At 35.5% G+C, this 21,946-nt stretch overlaps 2 protein-coding genes across 4 annotated transcripts in view; one reads left to right on the plus strand and one right to left on the minus strand.

Annotated features, from left to right (window-relative positions):
• Window positions 1-14,572, minus strand: part of LOC145676074 (uncharacterized) — a 55,473-nt gene extending 40,901 nt beyond the window's left edge. Inside the window, exon 1 of one of the 3 annotated variants that reach the window (XM_081746944.1) lies at window positions 14,463-14,572. The gene's annotated coding sequence lies outside the window, so the exon portion shown is untranslated. The remainder of the gene's footprint in view (window positions 1-14,462) is intronic. The other 2 variants (XM_081746940.1, XM_081746942.1) reach the window with 2 other exon arrangements.
• The window catches only part of LOC145676073 (23 kDa integral membrane protein-like), a 51,193-nt gene continuing 43,188 nt past the window's right edge, over window positions 13,942-21,946 (plus strand). Inside the window, exon 1 of the mRNA XM_081746938.1 lies at window positions 13,942-14,092. Within this exon, the coding sequence (XP_081603064.1) occupies window positions 14,030-14,092 (63 nt within the window). The 5' untranslated portion in view covers window positions 13,942-14,029. The remainder of the gene's footprint in view (window positions 14,093-21,946) is intronic.

A 21,946-nucleotide genomic window follows, 5' to 3' on the forward strand; every position in this document is an offset into this window, starting at 1 on the left:
GTTTGCAGCCATTTAGAAACGCGAAAATAAATGCCGAATTTCAAACTGGCTTGAAATTGAAAGCAGATAAGTGAGTCGTGACAGCGGTATTTTATGTAAAATAATATTGTGTAGGGCGCTCTCATTCCACCTTTCGATTATCTTTTATCTATTTGTAGATATTACATAATTAGTGTTATTTTAATTTCGCTGTGATGAAGCCTCTTAAAAGAAATCTTTTCAAGAGGTAGCTTCTGCTTGCAGAGCTACGTTTTCGGCTTATTGTGGTTTATACATTTTCAGATGGGATTAATCCAACTTGTTGCTGTTATACGAGTATATAAAATTTTCGTTCTGTGTTATTTGTTATTTTTCAGAAGAGTAATGACAATAAAGTTTAACATGTTAATGGTAATTGTAATTTCAAACGTAACTGTTGAAAACCTCTGAATATCTCAGGTTGCATTGGTACCCTACATTTCTAATTAATGTCATTTCTGATGAGAGCTATTTGGTATTTGCCCTTTCATTAATTAGCATTTTTTCTCTTTTTCTAATTAATAGTGGGGAGTGGTTCCAGTCCGTCGTCTGACTGGGAAAATGAACCCAATGTATATACAAGAGTATTGTGACTGTGTTATTGTGTTTGCAGCACAGGTATGGATGGCCACGAGCGGAGCGAGTTCGAGTGAGTTTTCATTGAAGCTCGACTCGACTCGAAACAGACGTATTTGAGCTCGACTCGAGAATTCAGCTCGAAAAATTTCCTCCAACTCGACTCGAATTTGACTCGAGTTTCGAGCCAAGTCAAGCAAGAACGAGCCAAATGGAGGCAAATGATGTGTGTAGTTTCAAGTACTTTCTTCAAGTATCCTACATAGACAATATAACTATTATCAATGATACTTACTACTACTACAAATTATTATTATTATTATTATTATTATTATTATTATTATTATTATTATTATTATTATTATTATTATTATTATTATTAAACATCATGTATAAACATGGAAGATAGGCGGTTTGTATTGAATACAAAAACTAATTGACTGCTGACCTCGGTAGTCGTGAAGTCTCGGAGGTAAGGACATCATTCACGAGGTTCTGAGTTTGAGTTCCGGAGGAACACGTATCCCGGCTTGAGCCAAAAATTGTTAAAAGTAATAGGGCGCCAGCCAAACATGTTAAAAACTGCTCGGCCCGGGTTTACGGACCTGAGTTGGGTCGGTGCCTCATCTCAATCGAGCCAGCTCGAGCTGTTTGCTCAATTGAACCGAGCTAAGCCGGTTGATATCACTACCCGAGTTGAGCTTCTGCTTGGACTCAAAAGTTCGACCGTGCAGGTCTCAGCCTTGGTGCTAAGAACTACAGTATATATTTATATTGGTGCTCACGACATTTGAGGCTGTCTCGTTATAAAAATCCATTGTCGTCTTGTTAATCGAGACGAGACGAGATGTGAGCAGTGTCCCATGTCGTGAGCAACACTAAAACTATTCCACATTCTTATTTGGAATAGTTTCTTTGTTGAATTTTCATGTCCCCACATTAAAAGTACGTAGAAACGCTGGTCTTTATTACTGCAAAAAAATCAAGAACTAATATAATGATGAAATCACCAATCTGGAGGACAACAGCTTTGTATAATAGAATGTGTTCAAATAACAATGAATTTGATATATGTGGTATGTCGCCTAAGACATTTAGAAATGCCATTATCATGAGCTATCAAGAGTTGTGAACTCAAGTTATGTTATCAAGAGTTATGAACATGTAATTGCGTAATTTACAACACTGTAATTGGGCTATAGTCTATCGTGTTTACAATAAATAAATAAATAAACATTACTGCTTACATTTCTCATGGCTTTCGCTTTCCAGTCTAATCAGGCCAACATTTCAAAACGAGCTAAAACGTACTAAACGAGCTAAACGAGCGAACCATTTATCAAACTCGACTCGACTCGAAACTCGAACTCAAAATAGTAACTCGGCTCGGAACTCGATTCAGTAAAATTACCTTTGACTCAACTCGAAACTCGACTCGAATTCGCTTCAAGTTTGGAGTCGAGTCGAGTTTTAGCTCTACTCGTGCCCATTCCTAAGCACAGGTACATGTCAACTCACTGTTTTTAAATTCTTGTGAATAACTTAGAGAATGAAGAATATAGAGAACGTGGAAAGTAATTCAGATAGAATTTACAAACCGTTATCAAAGAAATTAATAAGTATTTCAAAATCTGTTTTTATAAACCAGAAGTTTTGAGTGGGTAGCATAGGCGGTCGCACAGTGGGTGTAGCTGCACATACATTAACTCTGGTCTTTATTTTTCCTACAATTCATACAGATTTGAATAACTATTCTTTTCTGTTTGGTTCGTGTTGCTTTATCATGTTGCTTTCAGTTGAAAAGTCGATTTCTGTGAACATAAATTATGAAGATGTCACTGAAGAAAATTATGGTTCCCGCCAACAGAAGAATGTCGTTATAAAATCTCTTGTAGCTGCTGTCCTTAAGTGGTTTCTGTTGTGAAACATGTACTCTTACACACTTAGATTTTCTGACGTGTCCTTGGATGCAACCATAGTTTATACGTACGTGTATCCATATACAAAGTTTCTTTAAATTGGTTCATAAATGTATTTATTACGAACATGTTAGGATTTTTGTTATACTTTGTTTAATCCGTCCCCAGGCTGTTACCCATATTACTGCCGTCCTAAGCGAAAAGACCTTAACTACACATTTTTCGAAAATCGAAATATTGGTATGGCAATGTTCGTAGTACAATTCTGCATCTATCTAAAGTGAAATTGACGTGGTTTGACCAATAGGTAGGGGGTAATGACGTCATGAATGTTTATCTTATGTTCAAAATTGTAACTGAAAGTAAGCAAAAAGATCTTAAGTGGCAATTCATAAGCAAAAATATTTAACTGTATTACCACATAAATTCTAGATCGTGAAAATAGAATTACTGAAAAGTTTTACTGAAATACAACAAATTTGAACGTACAGCCTAAGCCAAAACGCGTTTTGCTTATTTTCTCGAAAGTATGTGAAATGGAGATAGGGTATAAGGCCTTTTCGCTTACCAGGGCAGATTACCGAATTCTGCGTCTATTACTGGTGCGCAGTTTATGGCGTGATAATTACCAGGCACTGAAATTTACACGAAAGATCTGGAAAAGAATTATTAGTTGATTTTCTAAATCGTAATGGTTAATTAATTAGGTTGATTACAATATAGGGTTATAGTATATGGACATTATAATTATTATTTTTTTTTATATTAGGTCTCTGTGTTAAACCTATAATTAGATTTTGGTAGGTTTAATTTTGTTTTTCATTTAAAATGTTCCAAAAAATGAATCTACATTCTAGAGAGTATTGTATTTTGTTTATTTATCGGTTAGTAGCTAATTATGTATTGGATAGTGTTGCTCCGATTCACTGTTCTGATTACTCTGTATTATATACGAGTTTCCTCACATGCTGAAATAATTTGTATGTGGTGTAGTTAATAAGAACATTGAATCGTGTATGTCATAAACTATGATTCCTTCACTGATGCTTAGAAGCGCACCCAGAAATTTTTGTTGGGCCGGTTTCAAAGCGGGTGCAATACTAGAAAACACTACGTCTAAGTTCGTAGTATTAAACACGTATTATTCTGCACCCGACAAGATTCTACGTACTTATGATGTACTGCCACCTATACGCTCAGAAAAAAAAAAAAAAAGATTGAGCACTCTCGTGTCTAAACGGTTAGCGTACGCGCCTTTGATATGGGAGACCCGGGTTCGATTCCCGGCGGGAACTCATATGGTTCGGATTCCACATTATACCCTGGCCGGTGAACGATGATTTCTGACAGTTCAGCTCGCGAGGACGACTGAGCAGTGCGGTATTGCCATGTGCTTCTCGCGCAAGGAGAGAATCGTCTGCTTCCTTGATGAGGGTGAGAGGGGGTGAGTGAAAGTTTGGCAACGTGCGGTGGTTACCATGGAGACGCGACAGCTTCTGAGCCTAAGGTTGGTTGACCTGCTGTCTTCTGCTCGCTTGCCGTGGCCTTGTGCAAAGCTGTCAGAAATCATCGTTCACCGGCCAGGGTATAAGCTGTAGAACAACGTGACATATAGCTTCACTCCTCAAATGAAGGCTAAACTCAAAATCAAATAAAATCAAAGGAAAAATGATAGAACTAGATTGTTTTTATATGAAAAGCATGAGTGCATATGAGTGCAGATCAAATCTTTAGGGTGCAATGCTATATCAATCGTTTTTTGCGAAATAAGTGAAGTTTTATTTAAAAAAAAGTGTAGAAATATGCCGACTACAAAGTTTTTTTTTGGGGGGGGGTCCGGACCGAGTGGACTCCTGCCTCGGTGCGCCCCTGGCTGGCATAGTATTAATCAGTGGCGTAGGGAAGGGGGGCCTAGAGGGGCCGGGCCCCCAAAGAGGTCCGACAATGTACTTTGGTACTTTGATGTTTGTAATTTTTTTATATATTTTTATGATTATATGTTTTTTGTTTGTAATTTTTCTATATGTACCTATAACAGAACTTGCCTTTCCCCCAAACACACATCCTGGCTACGCTACTAGTATTGATTACTGCACGAATTATATTATTTATGGGTTACTACCTCGTTCAGTGTATGCTGTGTAGTCTGAAACGACGTGATGTCACTGTAAATGAAATGCTATTAATGTTACTACACGATCTTGCAGTAGAGCCCCGATTACCCGAGCCTGAACGACTGAACGTGCTGTACAGCAATTAATACAGGTTTCTGTACCTCATGCATTTAATACAGCACTACCCTTAATTTTGCAGAAAGTTTGTATCCTCCGAGCTCTGTTTATCCGAGGTTAGTCAGGTCCACATTAGCTCGGATAATCTGTCTCTGCTGCATTTCCAATTTCGTTCTAATGATAAAATTAAAGATGAGGATCCAAATGTTACCAGTGATAGTCAAAATGTGGCAAAAATCGGTACCCTTTCACAATTTACACTCTTTAAAAAATACCGGAATTTTTCCGGTGAAATATATGGCAATCGGGGATGACACATTTTCACAGGAAATTTTGCAATAATTTCACCGGAATATTTCAGGAATTTAATCCGAACTTCAGAAATTTCACCGTTAAATTTTAGTGATTTCACTGAAATATTTGCATGAATTTCACCTGACCTTTAGATATTTTACTGAAATATTTACAGTAATTTCACCGGAATAATTCCGTGAATTTCACCTAGACCTTCAAATATTTCACCGGAAATTTTGTAGTGATTTTACCGGAATATAAATACAAATGAAAGAGGAAACAACCGACTTTTTAACACACCAGATACTCTACCCTGCGAAGAAGTTATAGACTGGATCGAAATCTTCCGGAACTGAGCGACGAACAGACTATGTAAAGTTTTGTGAACGCACAAGAAGTCTAGGTTCAGGAGGTAAAATCATCGGATGAAGACGAAGGCGCTGTGGCAAATAAAGGTAAAAACTTGTTTAAATATAGTTTTAATGAGAATACCAAGATAAATAACTCTTGATTTAAAAAAAAATGTGTTTACGTATAATCTGACTTTATGCAATTTCGTCATTCTAGCAACTGCGGGGGGAGGGGTTATTCTTATTTATAATTCAATAAAGCGGAAAATTAAATTCAAACATTGAATACATATATTTAATTGAATATTCTTGTAGGCTATTAATAATCAATTCAAAAGAAAGAGTAATATGGACAGTATAATTATATTTTGAAAACTTGTAATTATATGCTCTCTGTCAGGAAAAAATATATATGAACAAAAACACCAGAGGTGCAAAAAGTGCAGCCAAGTTCGTCAGCCTCAAAAAGTGTTGAGATGAGGATGGATGAGCCAAGTTCCTTGGCCACTGCATCTGAAAGGAACACTGGAACTTGACGCGAGGTGTCTAACATATTCGAATACATTAAAATATATGTTCCTAGTTTCACGGCCGGGACATTTCAGCCCTAATGCTAGTGGTGACCCCCAAATCCACCACGCTCACAAACACCATCCCTAAGGCCCGTTAACATAATTTACTTTGACACTTCGTGGAGGAATATACGTTTTCCTTGTCTGGGTTTCGAACCACCAATCTTACTGCAGTATACTGTATATGTGCCAAGACAAGGTTCAAGTTGATATTCCTAAGGTTGATGGTGGTCCCAAACCCACCACGCCCACCACCACTACCCCTAAGGTTCATTAACATCATTTTCCTTGACACCTCGCGCCAAGTTCCAGTGTTCCTTTCAGATGCAGTGGCCAAGGAACTTGGCTCATCCATCCTCATCTCAACACTTTTTGAGGCTGACGAACTTGGCTGCACTTTTTGCACCTCTGGTGTTTTTGTTCATATTTCACTTCTTTTTGTAGTTCACCATGTCAATATCGTATATTAGAATTCTCAATTGTGGCATATTGCTGGATTTAAATTTAAAATTGTACATTTTTAAAGGAGTCATAATGTGTCACATACAACATTAGTTCCCAAGGGCTCTCCCACCGGGAATTGAGCCCAAGACCCTGTACAAGAAAGGAGCACAAGCTAGCCACTAGAACAGCGGGGAGGATTTATTCTATTAAATATCTGTCAGAGAGTTATGTCCAAACGAGATTCTAATTCATTTACCCGAACTACAAAATCACTATCGCTAACATCTCATTTTTCATTACCTAGATAGAAGAGTATCAACAGGGCCCGAAACTCTTGATACTGAATCCTCGCTGCTACATCACTAGACATAGATGGTGTTTCAATATATTTAGTTGTTCTCTACCTTTTTACATTGCGAAATTACGGAGTTCATTACATGACGCGCATGTTGCGCAGTTTCATACTGCCTCGGGTTTTCCTTCCAATGATATATACTTTTCAAATAGGTTGTAAACTTAATAATATTTGCCACCAACATATCCTAACTGTATATAAAACTACATGAACTGATATAAATTAAAGGGGTTCTTCCGGTTGACGTGAAAATTTGAAATGATGAAGGGGGATGAAGAATTTTCCCATGTTATTTAAATGGGTCTTTTTTTTTTTTTTTTTTTGACATAATCTCATGTTTTAGGAACTTGGAATTGGAATAAAAAAAATTGAAATTCGGTATGCTTGTACGTTTTCATTAGTATTGCCTAAGTAAATCAGTAAAAATAAACAATTAAAACTTTAGAGTGGTTTTATGGGGAACTGAAAAATCTTTCCCATGGTACGTATTTATATGGGACACCTTTTACACCCCAAAATTATACGGCACTTCCTGTAGGGTTACAATGATTAAATTTGACATGATTGTAGTTTTTCAAAACTAACCGACAGAAAAATTGCCAAAAGTGAATATCTTTAATTTTTAGGGAGTCTGAAGGGGAGATGAAGAAATTCCCCATGCTATTTAAATAGGCCTTTTTTTGGACTTATAATCTCATATTTTAGGTACTCGAAATTGGAATACAAACGTGAAATTCGATATACTTCAACGTTTTCGTTAGTATTACCTAAGTAAGTCAGTAAAAATGAAAATTTTCAAATTTAGAGTGGTTTTATGGGGAACAGAAAATCCTTTTCCATGTTATTTATGTTGGACGTCTTCTACACCCCAAATGTTTAGGCACTTCCGGCAGGATTAGAATGATGAAATTTGGCACGATTGTAGCCTCCCGGGACTAACCAACAGGAAAATTGCTAAAATTGACTATTTTTAATTTTTAAGGAGTCTAAAGGGAGATGAAGGAATCAACATGTTATTTAAATAGGCGTTTTCCTGGAATACAAAATAAGATAGTTGATAGTTGAAATAGGAAAAGAAACTTGAAATTCGGGAATTGTAAGCTTAAGAGGTGTGAGGAAGTAAGCCGAGCGAAGGTGAGGGTGTGGGGGCGAACCCCCAGAGAGCAAATTCAGGAAATATAAAGAGCAAAGGCACGAAATTCACTGTTGCTGAAAAGGCTGATACGTAAGAGATTCTCTTACTTTTCGCAGATAGAGACACGAAGTATCAAGAACATTTTTACACAACGACCGTGGTAACTATAATATAACTCGTGGTACCAATATATTTACGAAATCGGTTACATTTTGTTGCTAGTCTCACATAAATTTGAACAATTGGATTTCTCATTTCTTCGAAACCTTCATTAATTTTAAACATTCTCACATCTACATTATCTTACTTATCAAATTAATTTCAATATCTATTTAATACCAATGACTGCAATAAAGGAAAAATATCCACCGAAAAAAGACAAAATATTGGCTTTCCTTGTCTGGGTTTCCAACCACGAAATTTACGGCAGTATGTGCGTGTCTTAGCCCACGTTTTTACAAGTTAACTGAACTAGTTGTTACTAGCTTTCACTTATTTTACTCGCACACTGAGAAAAACTGTATGTGGCGTACGTACAAACGTTGGCTATATGTATAAATCCTGTGGTTTTTGGACTTAACGTACACTAAACGTATAACTGAAAAAGTATATTTGAACGTACTTTCCGTATAAGTGTTCCGAAGAAACGTACTTTCCACACGAACGAAAAGACTGTATGTAGGCGGTCAGGATCTCACATACAGATGGCCGTATGTAACTTATAGCTGACGTACGTAATGTACGGAAGACTGTTAGATGTCAGACATTCTGCAACGACATTGTGTAACATCTAAGCGGGAAAGAGTGCAGTATGTATGTAGCATATGGATAACGTGTGTTAAGTATTGATTTCTGTAGTAAACATAAAGATCCCGTATATTTGTACACTATACCGTTGTCCGAATAACGGATTTTTCTCAGTGACCTTATCTCATTTTTCTATTAACCTAGAACGACAGGGACACGAACACAGAAACATCGAGGAGAGTTAAAATACCAAAGGCTCTTCCACCGGGAATCGAACCCAGGACCCCATACACCAATGGCGCACGTGGTAGCCAATAGACCAGCGAGGAGGGCACCAACTCGACCACTCATATGAATGACAACATTATCACTATGCACATGATGTGTTCAATAACGGAATCGTTCCCGATTTCTGATTGTAAGGACAGTTGTTTTGCTAATTAAAACATGTCCATAGCAAATTCCTCAAATTTCATTTTCAAGCCGTTATAGGGTACTTTCATGGAGAATTTCACATCTTTATCTCATTAAGAAATACCTAATGGCTATGGACAGTTTTTCGCCCATAAAAGATTCCCATAGTACATTCTTCAAATTTCGGAATTTTTCCATACTGAGGTCGTTATAGGGTACCTTTATGCAAAGTTTCACGTTTCTATCTCATTGGGAAGTACCTAATCAATTTGATGAGTGAGTGAGTGAAACGATTTTTTTCCTGGGTAAGGACAGTTTTTTGCCCATAAAAAATTTCCCATAGCACATTCCTCAGATTTCGGACCTTTTCTATACTCAAGTTGTTGTAGGGTACTTTTATGCAAAGTTTCACGTTTCTATCTCATTGGGAAGTACCTAATCAATTTGATGAGTGAGTGAGTGAAACGATTTTTTTCCTGGCTAAGGACAGTTTTTTTGCCCATAAAAGATTTCTCATAGCACGTTCCTCAGATTTCGGACTTTTTCCATACTCAGGTCGTTATAGGTTTCCTTTATGCAAAGTTTCACGTTTCTATCTCATTGGGAAGTACCTAATCAATTTGATGAGTGAGTGAGTGAAACGATTTTTTTCCTGGCTAAGGACAGTTTTTTGCCCATAAAAATTTCCCATACCATATTCCTCAGATTTTGGACTTTTTCCATACTCGAGTAGTTGTAGGGTACCTTTATGCAAACTTTCACGTTTCTATCTCATTGGGAAGTACCTAATCAATTTGATGAGTGAGTGAGTGAAACGATTTTTTTCCTGGCTATGGACAGTGTTTTGCCCATAAAAAATTTCCCATAGCACATTCCTCAGATTTCGGAATTTTTCCATACTCAGGTCGTTATAGGTTTCCTTTATGCAAAGTTTCACGTCTCTGTCTCATTGGGAAGTACCTAATCAATTTGATGAGTGAGTGAGTGAAACGATTTTTTCCTGGCTAAGGACAGTTTTTTACCCATAAAAAATTTCCCATATCACATTCCTCAGATTTCGAACCTTTTCCATACTCAAGTTGTTGTAGGGTACCTTTATGCAAAGTTTCACGTTTCTATCTCATTGGGAAGTACCTAATCAATTTGATGAGTGAGTGAGTGAAACGATTTTTTTCCTGGCTGAGGACAGTTTTTTGCCCATAAAAGATTTCCCATAGCACGTTCCTCAGATTTCGGACTTTTTCCATACTCAGGTCGTTATAGGTTTCCTTTATGCAAAGTTTCACGTCTCTGTCTCATTGGGAAGTACCTAATCAATTTGATGAATGAGTGAGTGAAACGATTTTTTTCCTGGCTAAGGACAGTTTTTTGCCCATAAAAAATTCCTTCCTCAAATTTCGGACCTTTTCCATACTCAGGTCGTTATAGGTTTCCTTTATGCAAAGTTTCACGTCTCTGTCTCATTGGGAAGTACCTAATCAATTTGATGAGTGAGTGAGTGAAACGATTTTTTTCCTGACTAAGGACAGTTTTTTGCCCATAAAAAATTTCCCATAGCACATTCCTCAGATTTCGGACTTTTTCCATACTCAGGTCGTTATAGGGTACCTTTATGCAAAGTTTCACGTTTCTATCTCATTGGGAAGTACCTAATCAATTTGATGAGTGAGTGAGTGAAACGATTTTTTTCCTGGCTATGGACAGTTTTTTGCCCATAAAAAAATTCCCATAGCACATTCCTCAGATTTCGGACTTTTTCCATACTCGAGTTATTGTAGGGTACCTTTATGCAAAGTTTCACGTTTCTATCTCATTGGGAAGTACCTAATCAATTTGATGAGTGAGTCAGTGAGTCAGTGAGCCTGAAAACTGCATATTTTCGGGGTCCAGTATTCAAATATGGTTGAAGGTAGGAATTTGAGATTTGCTATATGAGTACATCTGTGGGATATCTCCTTACATTCTAAATTTCATGATTCTACCCTTAATAGAATTGTTTTTACAAAGCCTCGAAATCGGCGATTTTACCCAAAACTCTTGTTCGTGTATAATATGCTTACGGCAGTGCAGGCCAGTTTTAATTTTTTGCGGAACTTGGCTGCCATGCACTGCCGTGCATGTTGATATGATCGTTACTGTTTTAAAAAAGTCTCTGACATCACGCTGCTTCCACGATATGGATCACTTCTTCAAGAACTCATTACGGATTATACACATATTTATGAGTTCTGCAGAGTTGTAGTTTTTGTTAGATTCGGAAAATTTTATAAATATATTTAATGCGTCATATGCCTGTTTAAACTTGCAGTTATACAGAATTTTCCAAGAATTGTGCTATATACAGTATTTTAAATTATGCTTTATGCTTTATTTTCTTAAATTATGCTTTATTATGCTTTTAAAATTAGTTTCTTCTCTGACCCTTAAATAACCACAACCATGTTCGAGGTACCAACCATATGTCTAAATTGCTATTATGCTTTTTATGCTTTTGGGTTGCTCTAGTAATCATGTTCAAATTTCATTTATTCATTATTTAATAGTTCATTTATCTGGATGATGTAGATTGTATTTGAATTAGCTTATTAAAAGATACACCTGAATTCATTTGTTTTCCTATATTACCGTCTGTTATAGATAGAATTCAATTCCGTAGTTTTCTTGATTTGATATGTATTATTAAAGACTTCCTTTGTTTTCATTTAACCTACATATTTAACAAGAGTAACAAGTATTAATACAAGTTAATAAGTTTTTTTTTTTTTTTTTTTTAAATAAGTAAAACAGTTTTAAGCGGAGGGAAATTTTCCAAACCTAGGGAAATTTGGTAGCAAGATGTTTAGAAGAAAACGGCTTCCTCAAGGCGAAATACAGATTTCCAGGGAAATAGTCGAGTTGATTTGAAGAATAAATTTTATGACCATACTTTCTATATATGCCATTCTGTAGTAGGTGATCGGGACACGGTAGTGCCGAATTATCGAACTTAACATACGATATTAATATGTTTTAAAAACCAATATTTACACAGCAAAATCATTGAGAACATAACAATGCAACAATGAAAAGCTAATTTTTATTTCTGTAAACTTCACGGTGTAATCCTTTGATGTGGAGAAAAAGAAGGAAATGAAGAAGATTTTCTGCCAACAATGAATAGTACACGAGAACTCCACACTATATTGTTATTTGTATAATACCTCTTGAACTTGAGCACTTTCTATATATTTTTGTAATACCTTTTACTTTCCCTTTCTGTATATATGCACCTCTAAGGTGCACACAAGTGAAACAAAAACTGACTCGAGTAAAGCATATCTCTTTACAATGCATTAAGTAGAAATTTTATTAAATATGAAAGAAACTGGTTGCATAAAATATTGATAAATAGATCAAGATATTTAGAATATTTAATGTACAGTAAATATTTTACATTATACACGATTAATATAAAACAATGACTGAAATTAACAATAAAGCATAATTTGAAAAAATAAATAAAGCATAATTACACAAAAATAAAGCATAATGTGGGTTGCCCTAATGATTACCTATAGAGTTTTGAAGTTTGAAAATGAGAATAATCCTGTCTATGGAAGACCTCCGTATTCAAGGAACTTCTTGCCTTAAGTCTTTCAACATAACAACTAAAAATAGAGGTTACACTTACAGTATACAGGAAGCTGATCCTAGATTAATGATAGCCGTTATACTCATACCTAGATTCTTGCTCGAAGAGTGTGAAGACTCAATGATCAAGGTGAGACCAAGTGACCAAAGTGAATCGAAAGTGCGACCTCTTAAGCACCCTCAAGTCAGTTTGTATATTCATTGGCTCTGGTTTTCACCTATATGATTTCCTAGTTTCATACTTGGTTTCATACTTTCACTCGTGTTTGTTACGTGGGGGTATTCCATACTTTACTCGTGAGGGGTATTCCAGGAAACGAGCTTTGCTTATTTTCTGTCTAGATACTAAAATTATATTTACAAAAATAATAAAATTTAATGTTCATAGGTTTCTCTTAGATTTACATCACAAAACACTGCCTGCTATTATTGCTTCCATAAAGTCGAGGTTTTTCATACGTCTGAACTTCTGCTACAGAGAATACAAGGAACAAATTGTGACGTCACAAAAGATATAGTTGGAAATTTCCACAATTGAATCACTAAATTGTTGATTCGTACGCCCTCGACTTGCCGTCGAAAGTTAATTGATATCCCTTTGAAGATGAAAATAGGAAGAGAGAAATCTGAAAATTTAGAAAAGGCGTAAAACACAAAATATTATACAAGAATATATCCAGTAACACTGATAATGAATCAATCGAGAATTACGTAAAGGTTTGCGTCAACGCAGCGAAATATTTGCAATTTAGTGTGCTATAATTGCCATAATATTTATATTGATTTTTTGGTTACGTTGCTGTACGCAGAATTTTGGGAAGACTGGTACGGAATGATCCTAAGTTTCTAATGTTTTGATTTCTAGTTTGAGTCACTGATTTGAAACTGATTTTTTAATAAAAATAATTATTATCCATAGACACTATTCAATATAAAAAACGCTATAGTATGTGAATGTCATAAACGGGGGATTATTGTTGGTATGATAGTATATAAAAATAAGTTTGAACTACACACATTTTGTTCTCTATCATTTTCTAAGTTAGATGTATTTCAAAAGAAAGTTTTTAAAAAAATAAAGAATAAAGATATTTTATTGTACTAGGAGCACGCGTTCGTAAATATACCATACAAATATAAAATTCTTTGTCTTATCATATGTTTGATTTCCTGTATTGCTATAGGTATTATCATTTATCAGCCCCTGATAAAGAGATTTTTTTTCTTTTTTAATGTGTGATTTGAGTAAAGTTCCATCTTATCGGTATTAGCTCTACAGGTTCATTGCAGAAGGGTGTTGTCAGACACTGATGAAGTAAAAAAGTGATTTAAAGGGAAAAAAACATGGCAGGCTGTGCATTTGCTACTGCTAGGCTCCTTGTGTTAGGATTTAATGCTTTGTTTGCAGTAAGTATTTGAATTTAATATGTTGAATATTTAGATTGTAAATGGTGATTAGTAGTTTAGTGCGCTAAGTAGAATTAGACTAAAAGGGCTCGTTTTAAAAGTTTGATTCACTCGTGATTGTAACTTCCTTATTTAGAAAAGACAATAGTGAAGTTGGCAACATTTTATCCCGAAAAAAGGTCAAGTTACGACTTTTCCGCAGCGTTGTCCAAAGAAATTAAGGAAAATCAAAGGAAGAGGAAATTATTCTTCTTCCTTGATTTCTTCTAACGTTTTAATGCGTACGTGTGTGTGTGTGTGTGTGTTTGTATGAATACTATAAAGACATGTTTCACTATTAAGTAATGACTTTTTTTTTTAAAGTGCTTACCAACAAGTACCCCAGCAGCACACTTGGTAGGTCCTAGGCATTGGTAATTGTTAAACTAAACTAGAATAGTGCTTTGGACCAACGTAGTTTAAAGTGTGTTGGCCAACCAACAATCTGCCGCTCTTTATCTTGGATCAACGTTCAGGATGAACATAAAATATTTCCCTGATAACAAACTTTAATAACAAGAAAACAAAGCATGATAGAAGCATGCGGTCTGTAAACATAGCTTGTAACATTCTAGTGATACAGAAGTTTCATTAGAAAGAAAAAAATAATAAAATTCTTTAATGTTAAACAAAGATTTGATGGAGGTTGTCAATATTGAACGTAATGTCGTCACTTAATATATTCTTTGATACCATATTCAGACAACGTTATAACATGTGATATATATAATGTTTCGTTGAAAATGTATCCTCCATGTGTTCGAACTCAGGGTTTCTCAACCTGGGGATCGCGAGAAGGTTTCATGGGGGTCGCGTAGATAAGCGGAAGAGATAAATATAATTAGAATCTAATGCCGGAAGATATCTTTAAATATTGTTATGAATTTTATTCTGATATGCATATTTTATTTTTTATACATATTGTTAAGAACTACAAAAAATAGGTCTACTAAACATTTTCAACAGGTGCAGAGTTGTTTAAAAATCCATTTAAATAAAAGAGGTACGATATTAAATTAATGAGAACTGCATATAGAAATACCAGAAAAATACAAATGAAAAAATAACGCATATTGGAATAGAATTCAAATTGAAAGCTAACGAGATACCTGAGCATGATGCGATTTCACTAATGCGGCAATGCCTTGTTCAATCTTCGTGACGCACATTATCAAGTCATTTAAAATACTCAATAACTTTTTTTTAACAACTCCCCAAGTTTTTTTTAACCAAAATTAAAAATAACTTATTTTTAGATGAAAAGATCCAATATGTGTCAATGAAAAATTTTATTGTAAGCCTTATATCTGGAGTGCTACATACAGTGTAGTCAAACTCACACTATCACTTAACTCAGTATGATGTGCTTATTCCGTAGAAAATACAAAAACTCGATTTAGGGGCCGTTCAAAAATTTTGTGGCCCCTGATCCAAAAACGAATTATTGACTACGATCGCAATCTTTTGATAGCCTACTTTTTTTTGATTATTCCTAAAATTCCTGTTTTATTATATGATCCAAAATTAAGTGAGTTATGAAGTTTTTTAAAATTTTCAAACGGCCTCCATTTTGAAACAGTATGACGCATCGGATTCGATATTTGTAATATGAATGAACTGACCAAATTTCCTTTTAATCCATTCGCTTTTAGGGAAGTTACTGTATCCACTATATACAAGAAATGGATTCTACTATTATAGAAATAGATGGATATCGTGAGATCTCCGCAATAGGTATATTAAAAATCCCACACAAGCTTATTACAAACCAGAAATTATAAGATGGTCGCTGGCAACAGGATGCGATAAAATGGGGGTCATGATAGGAGTTAGGTTGAGAACCACTGTACTAACTCAACGAATTTGTACTTAGTGCGGTCCCATACTCGAGCTAGATAACAGACGCCGTGGTCGTCTACGAAAGACTAAGATACGTTCAGGTACTGAAGGTGTTGACAAGTTCTTTCAATTACCCACAAAAACATGATTTGCAGCAACTGAATTCAAGTTAATATGAGTAAGGGAGTTATTTCTTTCCAGTAGACTCTGTAATAACGAAATACATCTCTTCAGTGGCCGATCCTTGTTTCCGAAGCGAATCACCATTACAACAAATTGGTGAAATATTTTTCATGCATTGTGTCAGGAAGAATGATGGAATGCGTATTTTCTAGTTGTAAATCAACCAACAAATGCAGAGATTTTTCGGAGTCTTCTAAAGATATAGAAGTATTCAAGTGGCAAGGAAAATATATTTTGTCCATATTTGATGACAGATGTAAGAAAGCAACATAAACGAATCCATGATTTGGGATTTGTTGCAATTTGAAGTTACTGAAGACCAAGGGCGCCGATTTCTCGGTAAATTTGGGGGGGGTATTCAGATGCAGAAAACATATATGAGGATTTTAAAACAAACAGCATTCAAATTATGCCAAATATTGTAAATTTACAAATACAGTAAGAGGGCCCACATACGCTTTGCGGGCCCTCGGCATCTGCGCCCTTGCTGAAGACTGCATTTTCTAAAAGTAAAAATAATGTTGCAATCTGATTGTTGTTTTCATAATCTCATGGGATCTGGTAGAACAACGCGATCACACCGGTAATTGCTTTCTTCTTAATATACATTTGTATTTCAAGAAGTTAAGAAAATTTATATTTCAGAAGTGTAACACTTTTCTGTAACACATATTCTGTGTTGTCCTTTTAATGTTTTGATATCTCGTTTCCCTATAAAGTCTTATGGGAAAAAAGTGAGTACAAAAACTAGATTACTGTGTTCTTGTTACAACAAAAAATCAACTAACTTTGAAGTGTATATGGCTTTATGTTTTGTTTTCGATTGATTTTCTTGCGTTAATTTTATATTACATCCACCAATTCGTCTTCATGCGTATCAAAGCATAGGGCTGGTTCAGAAGTAGGTTCTACCTCTTCCTACTTCAAATTGAAAACTTCTTCCTTCTTTTTTTAAAGTTAGTTAAAAAGTGCATGCAATGCGCAGCCGCATATACTTTAATCACACTCTACCGTAGCCATAGGAGCTAAATACGCGGTTCTGATTGGTTCAAGTTATCCGTTTCTCGCATACACGTAGCATACATATAGCACAAATCAAACGCCAACTGCTGTCGGTCCTCGGGGCTGAGCATGGGCTAGTAATGAAAATTGTTTTTATCATGGGTTCAAACCCGGCCCAAGAAAAGTTTTTTTTTTAAATTCTAATAACACTTTTATCATTAACATGAGATAAAAATAATAATCCTTTGACCTTGTATGTAATATGTAATGCATAAAAAGTTATTTACTTACGTTACGAAACATGGCTGAGCGACCGTTAGCGAGCGAAGGAGGTTAGAAGCCCCACAGGATAGGACTAGCTCAGGAGAGTAATGCTCTCGGAAGTAGGAACGAAAAACACAGTTCTGATTAGTTGGCGTTATCCACTTCTTGCCACGTTGCATTCAAATAGCAGAAATCAAACGATTATTATTGTCGGTCTTCGTGGCCGAGTGGGCTAGCGCTATATGCTAGTAACATAAATCTCTTTTGACGTGAGTTTAAACCTGGCCCGAGGAAAGTTTTTTTATTTTATTTTTTTTACATTTTATAACACTTTTTATATTAAAATAATATGAAAATAATACTCAAATATGTGATTTACTTACTTTTGTGCAGATAAGTAGTAGTAGGAAATGGTTAGAAGCCCCGCAGGGCTCGTTTTGTTCCCCTTGTACTCTATGATATAAAGAATTTTGTGACCAACTTAAAACCACTGGCTAGGATAGCGCGTAAAACAGCTGGCTAGAGTAGCGCGTGAAAAACGTACTTCCGGGAGCATTACTCTCCCGAACGGGTCGTCGCAGGGCTCGTTTTGTTCCACTTTGACCCCGATAATAATACCACGTGATATTACGTCACACTCGGGCGGTGCAACTGCGATGTAAATCTACTTTCACTCGCTTCCTTGTGACCAACTTGAAACAGTTGGCTAGGGTAAAGCGTGAAAAAAGATATACTGCGCAGTCACTCGTTTAACACGCTGAGCTATGGCGGTCTAATTGCACCAGCTCTGAATAGAAGAGTGCGTTAAAGAAACAGGTTATTTGATATCTTTTACCGTGATTTCATGGTTCATCTACCCATTTATAGTGATATCTAAATGAAAATGGGAGAAATTTATAATTTAAGGTCCTGCGATTGTCTTTTATTATAAAAGAAACAAACGATTAATGAATCTGAATCACTATTTTTTAAAACGATGGAATGAGAATGTGGTAGGAAAAAGAAACCCAGGGACACGATGTTACCCACTGGAAACGAATCAGGGACTCCTTGAAAGGAAACAAATGTAGTGTGATCCTTGGAACATTCTTACAAATCAAAGTGTCACTACTTTTTTTTAAAAAAAAATCTTTGAAAAACTCTGGCCTAAAGGACAATATTAAAACCGGAAGTTGCAGACCTTACCACTTCCGGGTAAAATAGAAGAACAAAAGCTGAAATTCAATCTATTGTGTTGATCCTTAACTCATATTTAAAACCCTTTTTCAGTATCTACTGCTATTTTTATTCTATAAAGATCACTATTGAAACGGGAAGTCGTACTAGACTTTTACCACTTCCGGTTTGAATAAAAGATTAAAAGAGAAAATGGAATCTAGTCTTTGGTCACTGAATATCACATATGTAAAAAAAAAATAATAAAATAACCATATCTATTAACAGTTTTTGTTCTGATTCCTGACGACAGGCGAATAGGACTCACACAGCCGATCTATTAAAATTTCCATATTTGTGTATAGCAAGGTTGGAAGCTCTGCATTATGCTCTGCATTAAAAATAGTAGGCCTTACCTTTTGTGAGGCAGTTCTGTCCGACGCATTGGTGTCTTTTAATATTGTGGAAAACTAAATAAAATGAAATCTTTCAGTTTTACGTCTCATAGTTACATCGTATTGGCTAAAAGAGATGGTGAGAATGAATACAGTTGTGGAATGAGGAAAGTAGAACCCCGAGAAAATCCACGCAGACGGTATTTGCTCACCACAAAAAAAAATCCCAGGAATATCTGATTTATCCAGCTAATATGTACACTCATGTTCAAAATAATTGTCGCATATCTATAACTGTCTTCTTGTAAGAATATAATTTCATAATGATTTTGCAGGGTACTTTTAATACTGATACTGATACTGCAGGGTACTTTGATACTATGTGTATAATCGGGAAATGTATATTTGTAGTAAATTCCATAGGAAAAGAATTATAAATATGAAAATTAGAATGAGTAAAACAAAATGTTGCTAAATAAACAAGAAAGTTTTATTTTCGTTTTATTGTTCTTATTTACTGTTCTTTTGATATGAAATTTACCATATACATGCCTTTGCCGATTATACACATACTAACATTATAAGAAATACCGGGCGAATTCGTTGTCAGATTATATTCCTACAACATATTGCATGCGACAATAATTTTGGACATGAGTGTACATATTTTTCTCCGTGTACGTTTCACCAATTCTTCCATCATCATTCACTTGCTGTAATCATTAGCCTCCCTTAGCCTAATGGACATAACGTGGGACGTTAAACTCAAAGATTTCATTTTATTTTCCTTCTTTCTTCGTGTACGCACAACGAAAACAAAGCAAGTATTGCAAAAAGAAAATTGATGATACTGAAAAAAAAAAAAAAAAACTAGTATCATAGAGTAAATGTTTGCAAGAAAGCCGATACACTACTGGCAATATTGATCTGGTTTTTGAGCTGGTGAACCTTCTTAAGAACTGCACTGATCTCAGCAGTACTTATTTGGCATTTTGATAATTTCTGTTCTATCCATAATAAATACTTAGGATTATCTTACAAAACAACCATAATAAATAATCTGACCTTTCTCATTTAGAAAAGGAAAGATGGCCGGGCTCCAAGGCACGACAGGCCTGTCTGCATTGCAAGCTTTGTAAGCCCTAACATTGGCAGCTGGTAAACGTTCAGAAATGAAGGCCTATGATGCAATTTGTACCTGATATAATCCATCTGTATGAGGATGTATTTCGTCAGGTCTGTTGTTTAAAAAGCAGATAAAGAATAATGATTTATCTTATCAATATAGTCTACCACGTAATTTCAAGAAAATGTGCAACCGACTTAAAGGCTATGTTTTGATTGCAATACGCTAGAAACACTGTTGCCAGACTTTCAAACGCAAATAGACATATGTAAAAGTTTCAGTGTTTTACTGAAATTCCGGAGCACTAATGTGTAGGCTGTTTTAATCATAAAACAGTTGACCTGGTTACATTGGAAATTTTAAATCTTTTTTGAGAGGGTGGGGGAGGAACTATAGAAAATGGAAAATTGTCATTTGGCATTTTGAAGGTATCCCAGAGAACAATTACGGATCTCAAATTGTTATCTGTAGTAACTTTCTATGTTCTGAGGCTTTATACAAGGAATTTGAGATTTCTAAGTGTTCCTACCTAAAAGATACTCCTATATGTACATATGTTTATCAACTGCCAGTGATTTGGCTAGTGTTGTTGAGGACTTTTATTAATATCAGAAGCAACTTTATTTATATTATTTGATTTACATGTCTAATTCATGTTTTATGTTCTATGGCTTCCATTTAATGTATATTTTACATCATTGTGATATGTTTCTTTATAGCTTGATGTAACTTGGTGCACTGGAAGTTCTAGTTCAACATATTGTCTGTTATTTCCTGATGTCCAGGGGATTCAGTGTTATTATTTAGTTCAAAATCTTCTGTCGTCGCAAATTCTGTCGAGGAATTTGAAGCTTAAAATATATAAAACGATAATCATACCTCTTGTACTGTATGGTTACGAAACATAGTCGCTTACTTTAATTGAAGGACGCAAATTTGAAAGTATTTCAGAATAAAATCCTGAGACGTATATTCAAATCCAAGAAGAACGGAAATGGGGAATAGCAGAAACTTCGTAACGAAGAACTGCACAATTTATAAAGTTTACCAAACATTGTTAGGTTTATTACGTTCAGGAGGCTCAGATGGGCAGGTCATGTAGCGAAAATGGAAGAAAATAGAAACGTTTGCAAAGTTTTGACTGGAAATCCAATCGGAAAACGTCCATTAGGTAGACCTAGGCACAGATGGGAGGACATTAAGAAGGATCTCGCAGAAAAATGATCCCAAAGTAGAAATTTGGGATCATATTTCCCAACTTGGGATCCAGTTGGCTGAGGACAAAAGTCAGAGCTTTTGTGAACGCGACATTGAACGTCTGGGTTCCATAGGCTATAAAGGTAGTTAGTTACTGTTTCTTTCCTTTTGAAAAATATTTGATTGGCAGATATTTTCTACCAACTGAATGAGGAAATCTTAGTTTGTGGAAGTTATTATTAGAAATCTACACTTGCTCAAATGGCAGTAGTTTGTGCGCTCGCTACCTAAGTGTAAAGCACCCTATAATTTGGTCTCCCACGTCACATGATGTAAACCTGTGGCAATATTTCCTTTTTTCGAAATGTAAAGGTGCTGTTAATATGCCACCATTACTGGCACCTATTGATGAAGTGGAAATTAGTATCATTCCTTCCAATAATTAATTCAGGGGTTGGCCTGGGGGATTGCTCTCCGAAGCTACGAATATCTCCGATCGTGTTCAAAGTGTGGGACTAGCAGTTTCGCAGTAGTAGGACTACTGTGTATTGAAAGCTTTCCTGGGGAGAAATTTTCTGTAATCACCACTGATTACTATCCTTAAATCAGTCAAAATGGTCATGCTGCATCAAATATGGTAGCATTTTAATTATG

This window comes from Thermobia domestica, chromosome 18 (assembly GCF_964235325.1).
Source record: "Thermobia domestica chromosome 18, izTheDome1.hap1.1, whole genome shotgun sequence".
NCBI classification, from domain to species: Eukaryota; Metazoa; Arthropoda; class Insecta; order Zygentoma; family Lepismatidae; genus Thermobia; species Thermobia domestica.